The 18,396-nt window shown below is 35.1% G+C and overlaps 2 protein-coding genes across 2 annotated transcripts in view; both read right to left on the reverse strand.

The window, feature by feature from the left end:
- col25a1 (collagen type XXV alpha 1 chain) overlaps positions 1-12,862 on the reverse strand; it is a 67,393-nt gene extending 54,531 nt beyond the window's left edge. The window contains exons 1-2 of the mRNA XM_077742234.1: positions 12,332-12,862; positions 12,182-12,251 (exon numbers count right to left, since the gene is read on the reverse strand). Coding sequence (XP_077598360.1) covers positions 12,182-12,251; positions 12,332-12,559 — 298 coding nt within the window. The 5' untranslated portion in view covers positions 12,560-12,862. The remainder of the gene's footprint in view (positions 1-12,181; positions 12,252-12,331) is intronic.
- Positions 12,863-13,817: 955 nt separating this feature from the next.
- On the reverse strand, positions 13,818-17,453 carry larp7 (La ribonucleoprotein 7, transcriptional regulator). The gene is made up of 13 exons (XM_077742433.1): positions 17,404-17,453; positions 16,990-17,182; positions 16,567-16,667; positions 16,419-16,502; positions 16,186-16,350; positions 16,023-16,125; positions 15,709-15,957; positions 15,500-15,635; positions 14,534-14,670; positions 14,366-14,469; positions 14,139-14,298; positions 13,985-14,076; positions 13,818-13,918 (listed from the first exon to the last, which is right to left on the reverse strand). The coding sequence occupies exons 2-13, from the start codon at positions 17,174-17,176 to the stop codon at positions 13,841-13,843; spliced, it is 1,596 nt and encodes a 531-aa protein (XP_077598559.1). The 5' UTR covers positions 17,177-17,182; positions 17,404-17,453; the 3' UTR covers positions 13,818-13,840.
- Positions 17,454-18,396: the final 943 nt, after the last annotated feature.

Here is an 18,396-nt window from a genome sequence, read left to right on the forward strand (position 1 = left end):
CATCCCACTCGGCATGCTTTTATGCGCCAACTACTTGGCACCAGGATGCTAGGTTTGCGCAAAAAAATGCAAAAAAAAAACAGATGAAAATTGTGAATCGGGGGTCTTATACTTAATAAAATGTAAATATTTCAAATTAAGAGAAAAGATAAACAGATATAATGCTTAAAAATATCTATTTTGACAACTATGAATTAAATGCAAGAAAAAACTGGGGAAAATTGTGAATTGGGGTGCATTATACTAAATAAATAGTAAATATTTCAAAAAAAGAGAAAAGATAAACAGATACAATGCTTAAAAATATCTGTTTTGACAATTATAAATTAAATGCAAGAAAACTGGTGAAAAATGTGAATTGGGGGTGTCTTATACTTAATAAATGGTAAATATTTCAAAATAAAAGAAAATATAAACAGATATAATACTTAAAAATATTTATTTTGACAACTATGAACTGCATGCAAGAATAAAATGGTGAAAATTGTGAACTGGGGGTGTCTTATACTTAATAAATTGTAGATATTTCAAAATAAGAGAGAAAATAAACATATATAAAGCTTAAGAAATTTATTTTGATAACAATGAATTAAATGCAATAAGAACAGGTTAAAATTACTTTAAAATACTTAATAAATTGTAAAATTCAATGATTTTAAGGGTACGACTTATACGTGGATACGGCTTATATGCGAGAAAATATCAACTATAAAAAATTGAACTCTTACTTCCGCAAAAACTCCCCTTATAACAACAGGCAAACTGGTTTTACCATGAAATGTTTGCACATGTATTGTTAAATAAGTGTACCGTCATCCCTCTTGTTGTGGCTAGTCCGTGTAGCGTAGCATGGAGCTATCATTATTATATAAAATTAAAAAAAAACGTTTGAATATTGGCCCCACCAAAACCACAACAGAAGCTGATGTTCATAACATAAACGTTACCATATGGCAAATGGCTCTAATTGGAGGAGCATCCACCCCGTGGTTTCATATTCTTGCGTGTTTATGAATGGTAAACCAAGCATGCTCCAAAACCCTCAAGGATATTTTTAATTACCCTATTTCGTAGTCGACAAGTATTTTTTCATAGTAAAGTTGAGTATTGTTAAAGTATAGTTGACAGCAATTCTGTAATAATTCATATTATTTCTCTCTGGGATCAATTATGATGGATTACAGTTTGACTAGAATTAATTCCTGTTGCTAGGCAGGTTTCCGTTAACGGCAAAAGGTGACAAAACACTAAAAACGTACTATTTTTTTTTATTTTCAATCGTAATTTGGTGACAGAGCTAGCAATTGGAGGCGTGGCTAAACACTAACGTCAACGGTCGCCATCACAAGCTCGGAAATCGTCAATGGAGGCTCCCGATTGGACGCAAGAGTTCACTCCAGTCCATTCTCTCTTCGTGAGACTAAAAAAACAACGCTCTTAAGAGACCTTTGTTATCCTTAATTAAAACTTCATGCAGCATCCTTGTCAAATTAAAAATCAAGTGATGAACCGCTCTCAAATTGGTTCTGCTGAAAGTGGGCCGTACTTTCTTCACATGGGACCTACACAGCTATAAATGCCCACCCGCATTAAAAAAGACCTTAGATTAAGAAATCTTCCTTTACAAAAGGTACTCCTCCACTGCAAGAATTTCTACAAAAAAACAAATCAACAAATCTGGCTCTAGAGGTGACGATGCATATTCCATATTTTCCTCACATATCTTTCTTCATATCTAAGAGAGAAAGTTTAATATCTAAGAGACAAAGTTTAATATCTAAGAGACAAAGTTTAATATCTAAGAGAGAGAGTTTAATATCTAAGTACTGTTTAATATCAAAGTACTGTTTAATATCAAAGTACTGTTTAATATCCAAGTAGTGTTTAATATACAAGTAGTGTTTACTATCCAAGTAGTGTTTAATATCTAAGTAGTGTTAAATATCTAAGTAGTGTTTAATATCTAAGTAGTGTTTAATATCTAAGTAGTGTTTAATATCTAAGTAGTGTTAAATATCTAAGTAGTGTTTAATATCTAAGTAGTGTTTAATATCTAAGTAGTGTTTAATATCTCAGTAGTGTTTAATATTTAAGTAGTGTTTAATATCTAAGTACTGTTTAATATCTAAGTACTGTTTAATATCTAAGCACTGTTTAATATCTAAGTAGTGTTTAATATCTAAGTACTGTTTAATATCCAAGTACTGTTTAGTATCTAAGTAGTGTTTAATATCTAAGTAGTGTTTAATATCTAAATAGTGTTTAATATTTAAGACTAAGTAGTGTTTAATATCTAAGTAGTGTTTAATATCTAAGTAGTGTTTAATATCTAAGTACTGTTTAATATCTAAGTACTGTTTAATATTTAAGTACATTTGACCGGCGACCAAAAGACCAGCGACCAAACGTCCAGTCACGGTTCCCAGTGTGGCACCTGCAAAACGATCAGCCTCCAAAGCCCATCTGGTTTGGACAGCAGGAAGAACCCTGTTTATAAATCCGGTCCGTAAAAACAAAACTTAGCATTCCTAAGCTAGCTATAAAAACAAACCCCAACGCCTGCCACCGGACTTTATTTAGCGGACCAAAAAGGAACCACTTGCCATGTAGATATCTTGTTTGTTTTCACCCAAGTGGGCGCCATCCAAGGCCACACAGGCGGGCTAAATCCTTTGCGTATTTGTCTTTGTAACGAGTCGAGGGCGGGCCTAAATAACAGGTGCGGCGGAGACCGGTCAAATCGGCGTGCCGAGCATCTTCGGCGCTGAAAACCCGGGGACAAAAACAAGATGGGTTCGTCTATCAGTCGGACGACAAAAAAACGAATGCCTTTACTTCAATTCACACAATGTTCAAGACAAATGGCGGTTGCCACGGTAACAAGAGGGATGCCATTCACATTTCGGGGGCCAGAGGATGCAGATTCAAAAAGATGGATCGAGTTTCATAACAGCGTCAAACCGGAAGCCGTGACAGTTGTCGAGATCCGTCCACCGTTCGGAGGGTCCCGTAAACAAAGAGACGAGATGCCATTGAAAACTATAGAGAGACCCCCGTAAAGCCGGACCCCCCGCCATTAAACGTGTATCGGTATCAGAGAACGCGGACTATTTTGCAGGCCTTTTTGCCGTAAAATGTGTTGCCATGGTGATACCAATTGGAATGGAGCGATGTCCCAACACCAGACCAGAACGACAAAATATCTGGATGAATTAAAAGTATTCTTTCAATTCAAAATGTGGGTCTAAAAATGTAGATTTTAAAAGAGACACTTTTAAAATAAACACAAAAAGCCTTTGTCTACATTATCTAAGTGAATTAAATTTAATATACATCTGTACTCATTTTAGATAAGATATTTAGATTTACTACATACTGCTTAATATCTAAGTACTGTTTAATATCTAAGTGCTGTTTAACATCTAAGTACTGTTTAATATCCAAATACTGTTTAATATCCAACGACTGTTTAATATCCAAGTACTGTTTAATATCTAAGTACTGTTTAATATATAAGTACTGTTTAATATCTAAATAGTGTTTAAAATCTAAGAGAGAAGTTTAATATCCAAGTACTGTTTAATATCTAAGTACTGTTTAATATCCAAGTACTGTTTAATATCCAAGTACTGTTTAATATCCAAGTACTGTTTAATATCCAAGTACTGGTTAATATCCAAGTGCTGTTTAATATCTAAGTACTGTTTAATATCTAAGTAGTGTTTAAAATCTAAGAGAGAAGTTTAATATCCAAGTACTGTTTAAGATCTAAGTACTGTTTAATATCTAAGTACTGTTTAATATCAAAGTACTGTTTAAGATCTAAAGTTTAATATCCAAGCACTGTTTAATATCCAAATACTGTTTAATATCCAAATACTGTTTAATATCCAAATACTGTTTAATATCCAAGTACTGTTTAATATCTAAGTACTGTTGAAACTAGCTCTCAAAATGATATTCATTAGAGAGTTTAATATCTTAATATCTACTGTTTTCAACAGTACTTAATTATTTCCAAGTGACAAAACATCTTCTATACAAGAAAACACATTAAGCAAAACAACAAAACTCCAAATAATATCTTCTGGTCTATCTGTCGACAAAAAAAACCCTGACTGGACGCTGCCAACTGATCTGACCTCGTTACAACGTACTTAAGAGCTCTACTGGGATCAATTTAATAGTCTGGGATATCAATATTTGCTTAGCAAGAGAATTTGACGACCAGCTAGCACCATAAATAACCGAAATAAAGAACCCAATGACACGCTATTCAACAACCTTTAGAAAGTATACATTGGAGACTTGTTCGCTGTACCAATTGTCGCCATCTAACAAGCACAAAAATCAGCTGCCAGTCTGTCCACATACGAAGAAAAGCCGGCAGGGTTTTTGGTTACACAAAAAAGCGCAGTGGATTCCACTGGTTCCCACACTGTAAAACTTTCACCGCAAACCTTCAAAGCCTCGGAAATGTTCCGCGGCAATTGGCGTCCGTCAGTCCCGTGGTACCAAAGTATGTTTTGGCCCGTTTGTGGAAAACTGCCGGACTGTCCCTGCGGCCACGGGACGACGCTTCGGCAACCGCTTTCTCTACCGCTGTGGTCTGGGACCAACAAAAAAATTGAAAATACGCTAACATGTCCATTACTAGCAATAACAATTAAAAGTAGACAGAAATGATGGTTTTTTTTCGAGGTTTGGATATTTTAAAGAAGTTGTACTACTTCAATAATGAGGAAAAGAGGACAGTGAGGACAATCTCCAGACTAGTTTGGAATGTTTTCAGTAAGGTCAAGGGCTGATTTCAAGTGGGCAGGACTATTTTAGATGTAATATTTAGATTTTTTTTTATAAATGGATTAAAAGAACTGGATTAAAAGCCCTGAATATTCAGTTTTTTATAGATTTAAAACAATGTTTCTTTTACCTTTTTTTAAATATATTTTTAGATTTTACAAAATGATTTTTGAACTAAAAATACAGAAAAATTGATTAAAATTCATTTAATTTTAATGTAATCCTAAAACAGAACTGGATTAAAAATACTGAATATTCAGTTTTTTTTATAGATTTAAAACAATGTTTATTTTTGCTTTTTTAAAATAAATTTTTAGATTTTACAAAAGGATTTTTGATATAAAAAAACTGAAAAAAATCGATTAAAAATGACAATTATTGATTTAAAAAGGGGGAAAATCAAAAATTTTAACATATATATCTATACTCTTCATTTTAATTTGATCCTAAAATAGAACTGGATTAAAATCCCTGAATATTCAATTTTTTTATAGATCCAAAACAATGTTTATTTTAGCTTTTTTTATATTTATATATTTATAGATTTTACAAAACGATTTTTGAACTAAAAACACAGAAAAAATTGATTAAAAAAATGACAATTCTTGATTTAAAAGAGGGAAAATCAGGAAATTTAATATATATCTAAACTCTTCATTTTAATTTGATCCTAAAATAGAACTGGAATAAAATCCCTGGATATTCAGTTTTTTATAGATCTAAAACAATGTTTATTTTAGCTTTTTTTTAAATATATTTTTAGATTTTACAAAATGATTTTTGAACTAAAAACACAGAAAAAATGGATTAAAAAATTACTACTGATTTAAAAGGGGGAAAATCAGGAAATTTAATATACATCTATACTCTTCATTTTAATTTGATCCTAAAATAGAAAGTCAACTTTCCCGGGCCGCACAAAACGACGCAGCGGTCCATATTTGTCCCCCGGGCCGCCACTTTGACACATGTACTCTACCTAGTCCAGAAGGTCCCTTTTAAAAACATACCAGCAGACGTGACAAGCGCCACAACAGATGGGCTGAAATCTCAAGTTTCCTGTCTGATGTTTTTATTTTCGTGCCGTGTAGTCTTTGGGCTCGCCTCCAACTCAGTCCAAAGTTCCCCCCAGGTCAAGACCTCACCTACTCGTAGTTATAGTCATACTTGTTTGTTACAACCTCAAAAACCCGACTTTTCAGGAGCCATTTGTTCGGGAAACTGTTTAGCAAAGTCTGGCGAAAACGTAGACCGAAGTACACCTATCATTAAACCAGACCAAGAACTACAGGAGGTCTTAGCGCACCTAGCACAAACCATCTGTCATCTGTTTTGGTTTCAAACATCAACACTCAACTTGGTTCATATCGATTCCTAACCTAACCCAGACAAAAAGTAGACCTGCACCTGTCTAGGGGGACTTTGTTCAGACCCTGTACCCTGTGGGGTGATTTATTATCAATACACACTGTTGTCAAATGATAGTACGACTCACCACTAATCCACAAAATACAATTAAAAATATACAGACGCTCCCCTACTTACGAACATTCAACTTACGCACAAATGGTATATACAAAAATGTCTGCAAATTGCGTTTATGTTGAAAAATGTTCATAAATTCGATTTTGTATTGCCTTTTTCCGAATAGTACTTCTTTCCGCCGCTAATACCGAAGCCTGGCGTTGTGAGAACTCAGCTCACCCAGCATCTACCTTCCTCTACACAGTTTGTTGTAGTGCGTGACGTATCTCCAGTGCGCAAAAGAACCTTTTACATTTCTATCATTAAATATCTGGTGCATTCATTATTCAATATGGTTGGTGAAAAGCAAAAGGCTGAAAAGTGAAGGACGTACATGGAAGAGGAGGCAAAACCATTTCATTTGAAACCAAAGTGGCAATAATAAAGAAGCTTGATGTGTGTGAGAAAGTGGTGAGCATTGCACGGAATACAACTTAAATGGTTCCACCGTCAGTACCATTTATAAACAGAAAGATGGAGCAGCAGGACCCAAATATTGAACATTGCACTAAGGTTGCAAATCAATTAAATGATGCCATACAGTCCTACCGCATCTATTATGATGAAAAACAGAAGAAAACTGCAATCGTCATTAGATAGCTTCTTTTGGCCAGTTTCTTGTAAATATCTCTCTCTAATGTATGTATACAGTACTGTATGTATTCTCTCCATTTTATTCAATGTTTTTTTCAGTACAAACCAATGCTGGTTACTTCTACAAGCCTTAAACACACAAATGCCCTTATATAAACTTTCAGTATACTTATATAGGCCTTAAACATATAAATGCCCTTATATAAACCTTCAATATACTTATATAGGCCTTAAACATGCATTATAATACAAAATATAGCACTGAATCAACTTCAATTTGAACAATTTCAACACTTAAATGTTTATTTTTAGTACAAACCAATGCTGGTTACTTATACAAGCCTTAAACAAACAAATACACTTATATAAACCTTTAATATACTTATATAGGCCTTAAACATACAAATTTACTTATATAAACCTTCAAAATACTTATATAGGCCTTAAACATAAACTACTCCATCTCTCTAACGTAAGTATACAGTACTGTATGTATCCTCTCCAGTTTTTTAAATGTTTTTTTCCAGTACAAACCAATGCTGGTTACTTCTACAAGCCTTAAACATACAAATGCACTTATATAAACCTTATATAACCCTAACCCTAACCCTAACCCTAACCCTAACTTACATAAACTACAATACAAAATATAGCACTGAATCAACTTCAATTTGAACAATTTCAACTTATAAACACTTTCAACTTATGAACAAGCACTCGGAACCTAATTCGTTCATAAGTAGAGGGAGCATCTGTACAAAAAACGTATCGGGTAAACTCTTTGTTATTGCCAAAGACGGAAAAAAAAAAACCTCATGGAAGTCGTAACGTTGGCGGCGCGTGAACAAAAGCACTTTTATGCCTTTTAGCTTAACCAGAAGTCGACCGCAGTGTTGACACGTCGTAAAATGTCATTATTTGGAGGATCGTGCTACAAAAAAACGTCCAAGTAAGGGACAAGGAAGTCCAGATAGAAGTAAGGTATTTCAACAAAACACTAAGTTTTACACAGATTATTTCTCAGTGTCATTTTTTTTACTGAATCCCTTAATGAAAACGCGGCGGTTTCTGTGGCGGAAGGAAGTCTGGCATCTATAATAAGGACGCGGCGTTACTAGCGCCTTGTTTACTGCGAGACGCCTGCGAGACGTGTGATGTGGCCGCCTTGCCGGACCGAATTGGCCGACTGCATCATCTTTCAAAGCTGCTTTTAACCAGAGGCGTCCCACTGTCCAGATTCGCCGCCTCCTTTTGCAAATTTGCAGAAATGCCCGGCAAGCGGATGGTTTCAATGTGTAGACCGCCGTGTGGTTTTTACACACGGGATTTCTTCAAAACTAAGAACAGAGTCGTGTTTGTTCAAGTATGGTCGACTTTTAGAGTTCAGATTGCAGGATTCTAATTGGATTGTGATCGGACGTTTGGTCGCTGGTCTATTGGTCTCCGGTCAAATTTACTTGGATATTAAACAGTACTTAGATATTGAACAGTACTTAGATATGAAACAGTACTTGGATATGAAACAGTACTTGGATATGAAACAGTACTTGGATATGAAACAGTACTTGGATATGAAACAGTACTTGGATATTAAACAGTACTTGGATATTAAACAGTACTTGGATATTAAACAGTACTTGGATATGAAACAGTACTTAGATATGACACAGTACTTAGATATTAAACAGTACTTGGATATTAAACAGTACTTGGATATTAAACAGTACTTGGATATTAAACAGTACTTGGATATTAAACAGTACTTAGATATTAAACAGTACTTAGATATTAAACAGTACTTAGACATCAAACAGTACTGGGATATTAAACAGTACTGGGACATTAAACAGTACTTGGATATTAAACAGTACTTGGATATTAAACAGTACTTAGATATTAAACAGTACTTGGATATTAAACTTCTCTCTTAGATATTAAACAATACTTAGATATTAAACAGTACTTAGATATTAAATAGTACTTAGATACTAAACAGTACTTGGATATTAAAAAGTACTCAGATATTAAACAGTACTCAGATATTAAACAGTACTTAGATTTTAAACAGTACATAAATATTAAACAGTACATAAATATTAAACAGTACTTAGATATTAAACAGTACTTAGATATTAAACTCTCTCTTGGATATTAAACAGTACTTACTCTGTACTTTATACTTTTATTTTAATGATGAGTGATGAGTATGATACTACTTTAGTCCTTTTTTTTCTGCTTATGTTTCCTATGTACTGTTAACGGATGCACTTTTTTATATGTATCCTATCTTGTGCTGACCCATCTGTCAAATTTTTAAAGTCAATGTACCCCCCCCGGGCCCAAAAATTTGCCCACCCCTGATCTAAACCTCAGATAATTTCTACATTTTTAATCTAAAAAAAAATTAAAAAACATTTTTCCCTCCTGGAATTTAGCAACTCCTAATTTTAACTAAAATAGCCAACCAACAATGAACATTCCGACTCCCCACCTCCTTAGAACACGGCAAAAAACGATGTTTTTCACGCAAAAACAAGCCAGGCTTTGATAGCAAGTACAAATATTGACTTCTCCGAGACGCTTTCCTCGCAAAAGTGGGCTCGCCACACCTGCCGCGGCGGCCAAATTTACACCCGGAGGACCGAGACGAGGGGGTGCGGGGGGTGTCGAAGCCACGCTGGATCCCCGACAGGGCCGGCTTTCTTGGCGAGGGAACGGGAGACTCGCCAAGAAGTGGAATGCGTACACGCGCTAAGTACACACGACATTCTAACGAGCGACATGAGGCCACTGACATGTTCAATACGTAAAGACGTCAGACAAATCCATAATTTATCATATTTTCTCACATATAAGCCGTTTTTGTAACAAAAAAAATGATCAAGGGTACGGCTTATATGCGCATAAGACTTACTATACTATACATTGACTATTTGTTGGTTATTTTCAGTTTTGCAGTAAGAAAACAATAATTATAATATGAATTATTCACTTTTATATGGTATTGACTCTAATAATGTGGTTTAGATTCATATAGTATCTAAAAAAATACTATTTTTATTAAAGTTTAGGCTTAAAAAGTACATATTTGTACTCCCTGGTAAAACTATGAATATGGAGGTGAAAATTTGGGAATCAGGGGAGGCTTATACGCGAGAAATTGTCAAATTTAACCATTTTAAGGCAATTTTAAGGGTACTGATTATACGTGAGAAAACACAGTAAATTTTATTGTCACAGTAGCAAGAGGGTGAGAATACAGACACAGAAAAATACATTTTAGACATAAATAAATATGTAATAGATAAGTTAATGCATATTGTAAAAGTATACTTTATGTTTTCATGTTTTTGTTCCATTTAAATTTCAAAACGATAAAAAACTAGTCCTCAATTGTTCCCTGAATGTTACAGAAATGTTATTTTCTACAAAAAAAATGACCTAGTTTCACCTGATAAAACAATGCAGTCCATTTTAAATATAATATTTGGATTATTTTTTTAATAAATGGATTAAAAGAACTAGATTAAAAGCCCTAAATATTCCGTTTTTTAATAGATCTAAAACAATGTTTATTTTAGCTTTTTTAAAATATATTTTAAGATTTTACAAAATGATTTTTGAACTAAAAAAACAGAAAAAAAATGATTAAAAAATGACAATTATTAATTTAAAAGGGGGAAAATCAGGAAATTTAATATACATCTATACTCTATACTTTAATTTGATCCTAAAACATAAAGTCATCACTCATAATTTACTTCCCCGGACCACAAAAAATGATGCGACGGGCCAGATTTGGCCCCCGGGCCTCCACTTTGACACCCTATATATACTAAACCCTATTTTTTCTTACAAAACAGCCCAAAAATATCAAAATTTCCAATCATAACCAGCACTGGCGCCCAATCTTCAAACAATACATCAACTTTACCACAAGTCCTCACTATGAAAATGACTCAAAAGAGGCTCTCAAAGGGGTCAAAGGTCACCAAAACATCTTGGCAGACCGACAGGAAACATTCAAGTGCACGTGGGAAGATGCACTTTAAAACTACTTGGGTTTTGTTCACCGGTTCTCCATTCAACATTTGCCCTCCGGTTCCACGCGGGTCATAAAAGCAACGCGGGTAAGTGCGCGGCGAGCTTTTGAAAAGCGCCGCTTCCGGCCATGCCGACCTTCGCGGAAGACGAAGAATGGGACAGGAAGCAATTATTAAGAGCTTGGAGAGTTTCCACGACTTCCTAACCAATGGGGAAGGAGGATTTGGGTCACATGACTGGATTTAAGACTAATTTTGGTCTCAATGTGTTCAACAGCAAACCCATTTGGTCCAATGAGGATATTCTAAATATGCCATATATTATTAATATTGCAAGTAGTAATTAAAAAAATGATTCTGTCCTCATATTATTATGCAATAAAAGAAAAAATACATCTATACTACAATACAAATATAGTGAAATTGAAATTGATTACCCCAAAATCGTCATGATAACGATAATCTCACAAAAAAGACCATATTTTTTACTCTCCCAAAACCTGTTGCCATTGACAACATAACAAAATTGATTAAAAATGACAATTATTGATTTAAAATTAGTTTAAAATAAAATATTAATGTAAAATATTTAGATTTTTTTTTTTTAAAAATAGGATTATAAGACCTGGATTAAAAGCCCTAAATACTCCATTTTTTTTTATAAATCCAAAACAATGTCTATTTTAGCTTTTTTTATATATATTTATAGATTTTACTGAATCATTTTTTAACTAAAAACAGAAAAAAAATGATTAAAAAATGACAGATATTGATTTAAAAGGGTAAAAATCAGGAAATTTAATATACATCTATACTTTACATTCTAATTTGATCCAAAAACAGAAAATCAGCACTCATGATTGACTTTCTCGGGCCGCAAAAAATGATGCATCGGGTCATATTTGGCCCCCGAGCCGCCACTTTGACACCATGTCTTAACAACACATTCTCACAAACAATTTCCCCTGCCATCTGTCATCAAACTGTAACACATGTTGTTAGAAAAATGCGGATATTCTCAATTCATATTCATATATCCCCACAAATTAACACAATTTATAAAGGACTTTCGCACCCGCATTTTCCAACAACATGGCCACCAACTCAACCACTCACCACCTCTAAGTTTAAACATCTCTCTGCGCTCAGCTGTGCGCATCCATCACAACAACAATAAAAAATGTCCGACTCCCCGTGAACGCACCACGGCGACTCACCTGGTGGGCAGGTGCAATCAGGCGAAGCTTGCCGGGCGGTTCGAATCTTGACTAATTGCTCATATGAGCGCTTCAGGGCGAGGAAAAAAAACGGAATTTAGACACATATTCCTCCTTAGGGGGGTCTCTTTTTAAAACAGGGGGGCTCACCTGGGAGAACATCTCGTTGACTCTATGCGCAATTAACGCATCCAAGTGGGGGTCCACGCCGTTTTCCAAGCCCGAAAGCCGTCGCCGGACGTCAGCAGCGTGGACGCCGAGAACCACGCACAAGGCGAAGGACGCCACGGAGCATAGCGACGGGATGACGTGGAAAAGCCGACGTTGGGGGGCTACTTTCTCCCCCGATGACGATGCTCTATCCCCCGCAAGATCCATTGGTATCACGGACGCAGGTTCGAACGTCCACGAGCCGGCGAGGACTCGCGTGGAAGTGAAGGCAGCGTGGGCGTGCCGAGGTTTTCCAAGCGCGCACACGTGCGTGCGAACACTCGAACGCCCCCACCCTCGTTATGGCAACCACACGCCCCCAAACTCGTGTGGTACCCTGAAAACAAGTGATGTTTGCATTTAAATTAACGTGGATTTCCCATAAAAACAAGAAAACTCATCGTGAACGTGGGGATTTGTTTGGCGTCGTGGAAAGACGCCATTGCAACATGCACACTTGATGCTTATTAAGAAAACGACCGCACGGTAGTGGCTGTTTTTATAGGGAATTGTCGCCAACCCGTGGACATAAAAAGTACTGTATTTTTACATTGCTTTTTTGTAAACAGCGTTTTATTTACATTGTCATTTTCAATGATTTGAACTAAATTGATGAATCAATACGAATAAAAACAGAAAATGTGATGGAATAGTAAGAAAGTGGATAAAACTTTATTTAAATAGAAATATGTTAGCATTATTTATATTGTCATGAAATTGATGAATAAATACGGTTAAAATGTGAAAAAGTAGCAGGAAAAGCACTAAAATCTCAGATTTTTTTTTTTTTTACAAATTCAATATACTTTTATATTGTCAACATGATTATTTATTTGTTAATCTCATTCTTCTATATATATGGCCCCAGATAAAGCACTAAAGTGTATTAAAATGTATCTTTTTAAACATTAGCAATATATTAGCCTTATATTTCAATTATCATCATAATTTTAACTAAATTAATAAATTAATACAAATAAAACGCCAAAACAGTAACAAAGGCACCAGGCTATGCTCTAAAATGTATTATAGTTATTTTTTTCTTTTACACATTAGCAATATATTAGCATTTATTTGAAATTGTCATCATGCATAAAAATAACGACACTGGCCCTTTAAGTAAAAAGTATTTTGGACATAGAGGCATAGTACCAGCCTATTATTTGTTTTAACTTTGTTATATTGAGTTAAAAATAAACAAAGTGTTCACATACTGTTAATATAATATGGTTTAATATTTTAAAAATATATATTTAAACTCAACTTGTAAATATTGCACCAAAAAAGAACGAAAAAAGTGAAAAAATGATTTCTTTAATGAGTACTTCAGTCAAAAAACAATTCCATTCATGAACATTTCAACATGATGACTTTCCTCTTTATTCACAAAAAAAAGAAACATTAAAAAAACGGTTTTCCAGTGCCAAAAAAAAGAAAAAAAACTATCCATCAGTCCTCCTGGAATCGAATATGCTTATTAGCCTCCTTAGCCCGCGCCGTGATGATCTTCTCCGCCTTGGAAATGAGCTGAAACCACAATTTCCCACTTAATACCAAACACCCGAACGCCTCACTGTTATTCCGACAACTTACTTTATCCGTCCCGCGTTTCTTCTCGCGAGGTCGGTTGATTTTCACCTGTCGATCCACCAGTATTTTCTGCCAGTACCTCTGCTCGTGGTCACCTTTGAACGACATGGACTATTTTTTTAACAATCCTGGCTCGCCATTGGCTGTTTCCACTCACCTGTGAGGATCTCCAACCGCCAGTTATGCGTCTTCAGGAGTTCGTCCCGCGTTTCGTGGACGGCTCGTGCGTCCTCCGGCTGTTTGAAACGCACGTATCCCTCGGCGTCGCCTTCAAGGAGGTCGACGTACGCCACCGGCGAGATTTTACACAGCTCGTCCTGAAAGCCAAATTAAGCGTTAAACCTTTTTTGGGAGGACATTTTGGATTTGTTGGCGTTTTTTTACTTTAATGGCCTGTCTCCCCGGGAGGGCTTTGTCGTCTGTAATCTTAACGATGACGCCGCTGGTGAATTGCGGTCCTTGATTGCTGACTTTTTCGCTGGTTTCCACTTGAAGGGTAAACAAAATCAAGCCATGATGCTAATGCTAAGCGTATGATTTGGTTAGCACGACGGTGAGGACGTTTGGACTCACTCTTCACGTCGCTACGACGCTCCTCGGTGTCCAGTTGTGCCATGCACTTTTTTAAGGATGACATGCTGTCCTTTTGCAACCTCAAGTACTCGGATTTGAGCTCAAGCCACGCTTTCCTGCAAAAAAAAAAATAGAGATGCATTGAGTTGGATGCTAAACTGCTAGAGTTGTGACATCATCGAGTGTTAAGACCTACCGTATGCATGCATGTACATCTATGTGTATGTATATGTATATATATGTGTATGTATATGTATATATATATATAAATGTGTGTGTATGCATATGTATATATATATATATGTATGTGTGTGTATATGTGTGTGTGTATGTGTGTATATGTGTATGTATATGTATATATATGTGTATGTATATGTATATCTGTATATGTATATATATGTGTGTATGTATATGTATATCTGTATATGTATGTGTGTATATGTGTATGTATATGTATATCTGTATATGTATGTGTGTATATGTGTATGTATATGTATATCTGTATATGTATGTGTATGTGTGTATATGTGTATGTATATGTATATATATGTGTATGTATATGTATATCTGTATATGTATGTGTATGTGTGTATATGTGTATGTATATGTATATCTGTATATGTATGTGTATGTGTGTATATGTGTATGTATGTGTATATCTGTATATGTATGTGTATGTGTGTATATGTGTATGTATATGTATATCTGTATATGTATATATATGTGTATGTATATGTATATCTGTATATGTATGTGTATGTGTGTATTTGTATGTGTATATATGTGTATTTGTATGTGTAAGTGTATAAATGTGTATATGTATGTGTATTTATGTGTGTGTATGTGTATATGTATATTTATACATATACATATACATATATCCAATCCAATTAAATTTTCTTATGAATTAAAATCTCCAGACATAAAAAAATATAAACATATTACTTGGATAAGACTCTCAATGGGATGACTTCCTCGCCAATTTTCAGCTTTTCCTTATGCTTCTTCTTCCTCTTCCTCTTGGATTTAACCAGCGAGTCTTCATGGTTTTCTTTCCCGCGTTCTCCATCCACGGGAGGTTCTACACCCCCCCCCCAAAAAAAAATCCCAATTATTACCCATCTCCCCCCCTTTAATATTCGACGCCACCTCACCACTTTCCGACACATCTTCATCTTTCTCCCCCATCTTCCTCATCTTGGATGGCACCCCCATTTCTGACTCCTCCTCCACAAGTGAACGCCGTCGTTTTTTATCCGAAACTTTCTCCGAACGCACTTTCTTCTTCTTCTGCATCTCCTCCGACGTCTCCACATCATCCATCTCCGTCTCTTTAACTCCCTCTACTGGATTCTTTTTCTTCTTCTTTTTCCGTTTTTTCTTCTCTTCCTCTCCACTGCCACCTAGAGGCCCCCCAAAAAATCACATGGTAAAAAAAAAATACAATTTTCCCCCATATTTATCTTACCTAAAGGCTGGTTTTCTACGGGTTGTGGGAGAGGTTTCCCTTTCTTGGTTTTAGGGAAAATTCCTGGTTTTCTTGGAGCATCTTCGGGAGGATTATTAAGCATCTTGACCAAAAAAAAACATAAATTCTCCGCTCACAATGCCAATAACAAATAAACAATCACCTCAATGGCTTTACTGGCTTGTTCCGGATTCTCAAACTCCACAAAGGCGAACCCTTTAGGATCCTTCGTGGGTTTATACCTGGGAATACTAGCATAGACGACATTCCCACATTTAGAGAAAACCTTCTCAATCCAACCATGATTCACGTCCTTGGGTAAAAGTTCCTACAAAAAAAAACACCACACCAATTAAACCCTAAAACTTCCGTTAATTTTTAATTTAAATATCTTACCACGTAAACCGTACGGCTGTCCACGTCCGTCGGCGCGTCTCCGAGAGGAAGCAGTCGTCTCACTTTATCGCCTTCTAAATTCACCTAAAAGTTTCCCACAAGTTGCTATCCACTCCCCAGAAGAAAATGGTGGATAAAAAAACATTACCTCCACCACGGATGAATTCTTCAGAGCCCTGGCGATCAGTTTGGTGTCATCAGTCAGCTTTTTGAGACGGTTAAAGCTCGCCAGCACTGACAAATCAACATCTAAGGAGGAAAAATCACATTACAGACGCTTCCCTACTTACAAAGTTCAAATTGAAGTTGATTCAGTGCTATATTTTGTATTATAATTCATGTTTAAGGCCTATATAAGTATATTTAAGCTGAGCTCTCACAGCGCCAGGCGTCGGTATTAGCGGTGGAAAGAAGCACTACTCGTAAAAAGGCGCGCAATACAAAATCGAACTTACGAACATTTTTCGACATAAACGCAATTTGCAGACGTGTTCGTATGTAACGTTTGTTCGTAAGTTGAATGTTTGTAAGTAGGGGATTGTTTGTATCTGACATTGTTTTGGGGACTTACAGCCATCACTGGACTCCTCAATGAGCTTTTTCAAGAAGCGATCCTTGTGAAGATTAACGTCTCCGAACCAGAACTCCACTTGTTTCTTCACTTCGCCCATCAATTGCTTGACTCGTGATCTTTTCTTCTTGTCTGTCTCTTTGCTATGACCTCCGTCATCTTCTTCTCCCCTCGTTGAATCGTTCATCTTTTTCTTCAATAGTAAACAAAAAGGCACAGTGATGTGCAAATATTAAAAAATGCGACTGCAAAGATAGTACGAATGATTAAACAACACAAGCGGAGGAGTATTAAAAAAACAATCGTCTTGCCCGATTACATTGATAAACTTAATTTAAATGCTGATGAGTGAATTGCGCATAAATCGGGAAGCTTAAATAGTCAAAAAATGTCATTGATTTGAGAGTTACTTACAGTGGACTTCGCAATGTGATGATGAACAGAGATGAATTGTCGTCGCAGGATTATTACGTCATAGCTATGCCTCGAGCGTCTATTTTGTTATTGTTTCACTTTTTTAACAAAGTTTAAATTGCACAAAACCACACCAGAAAAGAGAATGAAATTATTTTAAAATTACTTTTGATAAAAAATATAAATGTTATTAATTAAAACAGGAAAAGATTATATTATTTATTGGACTATTTTTTGCTTTGTTTACAATTCATAATTATTTACCTTTTTAAACGCACGTGTTTCTATTTACAGATCATAAACACTTCTTCAAATTAATTAATTTTAATTAAAAATTGATCATAATTTTGTTTAAATTTACCATAGAGGGGAACATATATAAACACAAATGATACACTCCAATTCACTTTTATTTTTTATTATTTATGAATAAAAAACACAAGAGTTTATTATGAAAGGAATGTGCTTCATTTATTTCATGAAAAAAACCTAATAAAAACTCAAATATACCAACAGAGGGCAACCTCAGCATGTATATTAAATACAATTATTGCTTTGAGGACTTCAAATTTTGAAAAAGTGGAAAATACATATTTACAGAACTTTACAAACAAACACAAATGGAAAATAAATAAGAGAAAATACATATCTACAAAATTGAAACATCAAAATGAAAATAGTTTTCGTTCCTGTTGCACTTGAATCAAAAAAGTGCTCATTTAGTGAATAAATAATCAATAGAAAATACATATTTGTTCTAAAAATGAAAACATTAATGGAGTGACACTTTAAATTTCTTTTCTTAAAGTTGTGCTGAGAAGGAACTCATTTTTAAGGAATTGACTAAATGTGCAAATACAAAATCAAAACCCCCAAAAGTGGTTAAAATACATGTTTTCAGCAAAAATATCACCAAGCAAAATGATCGAAATTTAAAAATAAAATCAACAAGTCATGTTTTAAACAAACTTCAGTTGAATTTCAAGTGCAAAA

The sequence above is a fragment of the Stigmatopora nigra genome, chromosome 20 (assembly GCF_051989575.1).
Source record: "Stigmatopora nigra isolate UIUO_SnigA chromosome 20, RoL_Snig_1.1, whole genome shotgun sequence".
NCBI classification, from domain to species: Eukaryota; Metazoa; Chordata; class Actinopteri; order Syngnathiformes; family Syngnathidae; genus Stigmatopora; species Stigmatopora nigra.

Coding starts and splice junctions, on each gene's coding strand:
- larp7 (XM_077742433.1), bottom strand. CDS start 17,176: ATGAACGATTCAACGAGGGGAGAAGAAGATGACGGAGGTCATAGCAAA. Junction 16,668..16,989: donor TGAGGAGTCCAGTGATGGCT/GTAAGTCCCCAA, acceptor TTTCCTCCTTAG/ATGTTGATTTGTCAGTGCTG. Junction 14,671..15,499: donor CCATTGAGAGTCTTATCCAA/GTAATATGTTTA, acceptor TTTTTTTTGCAG/GAAAGCGTGGCTTGAGCTCA.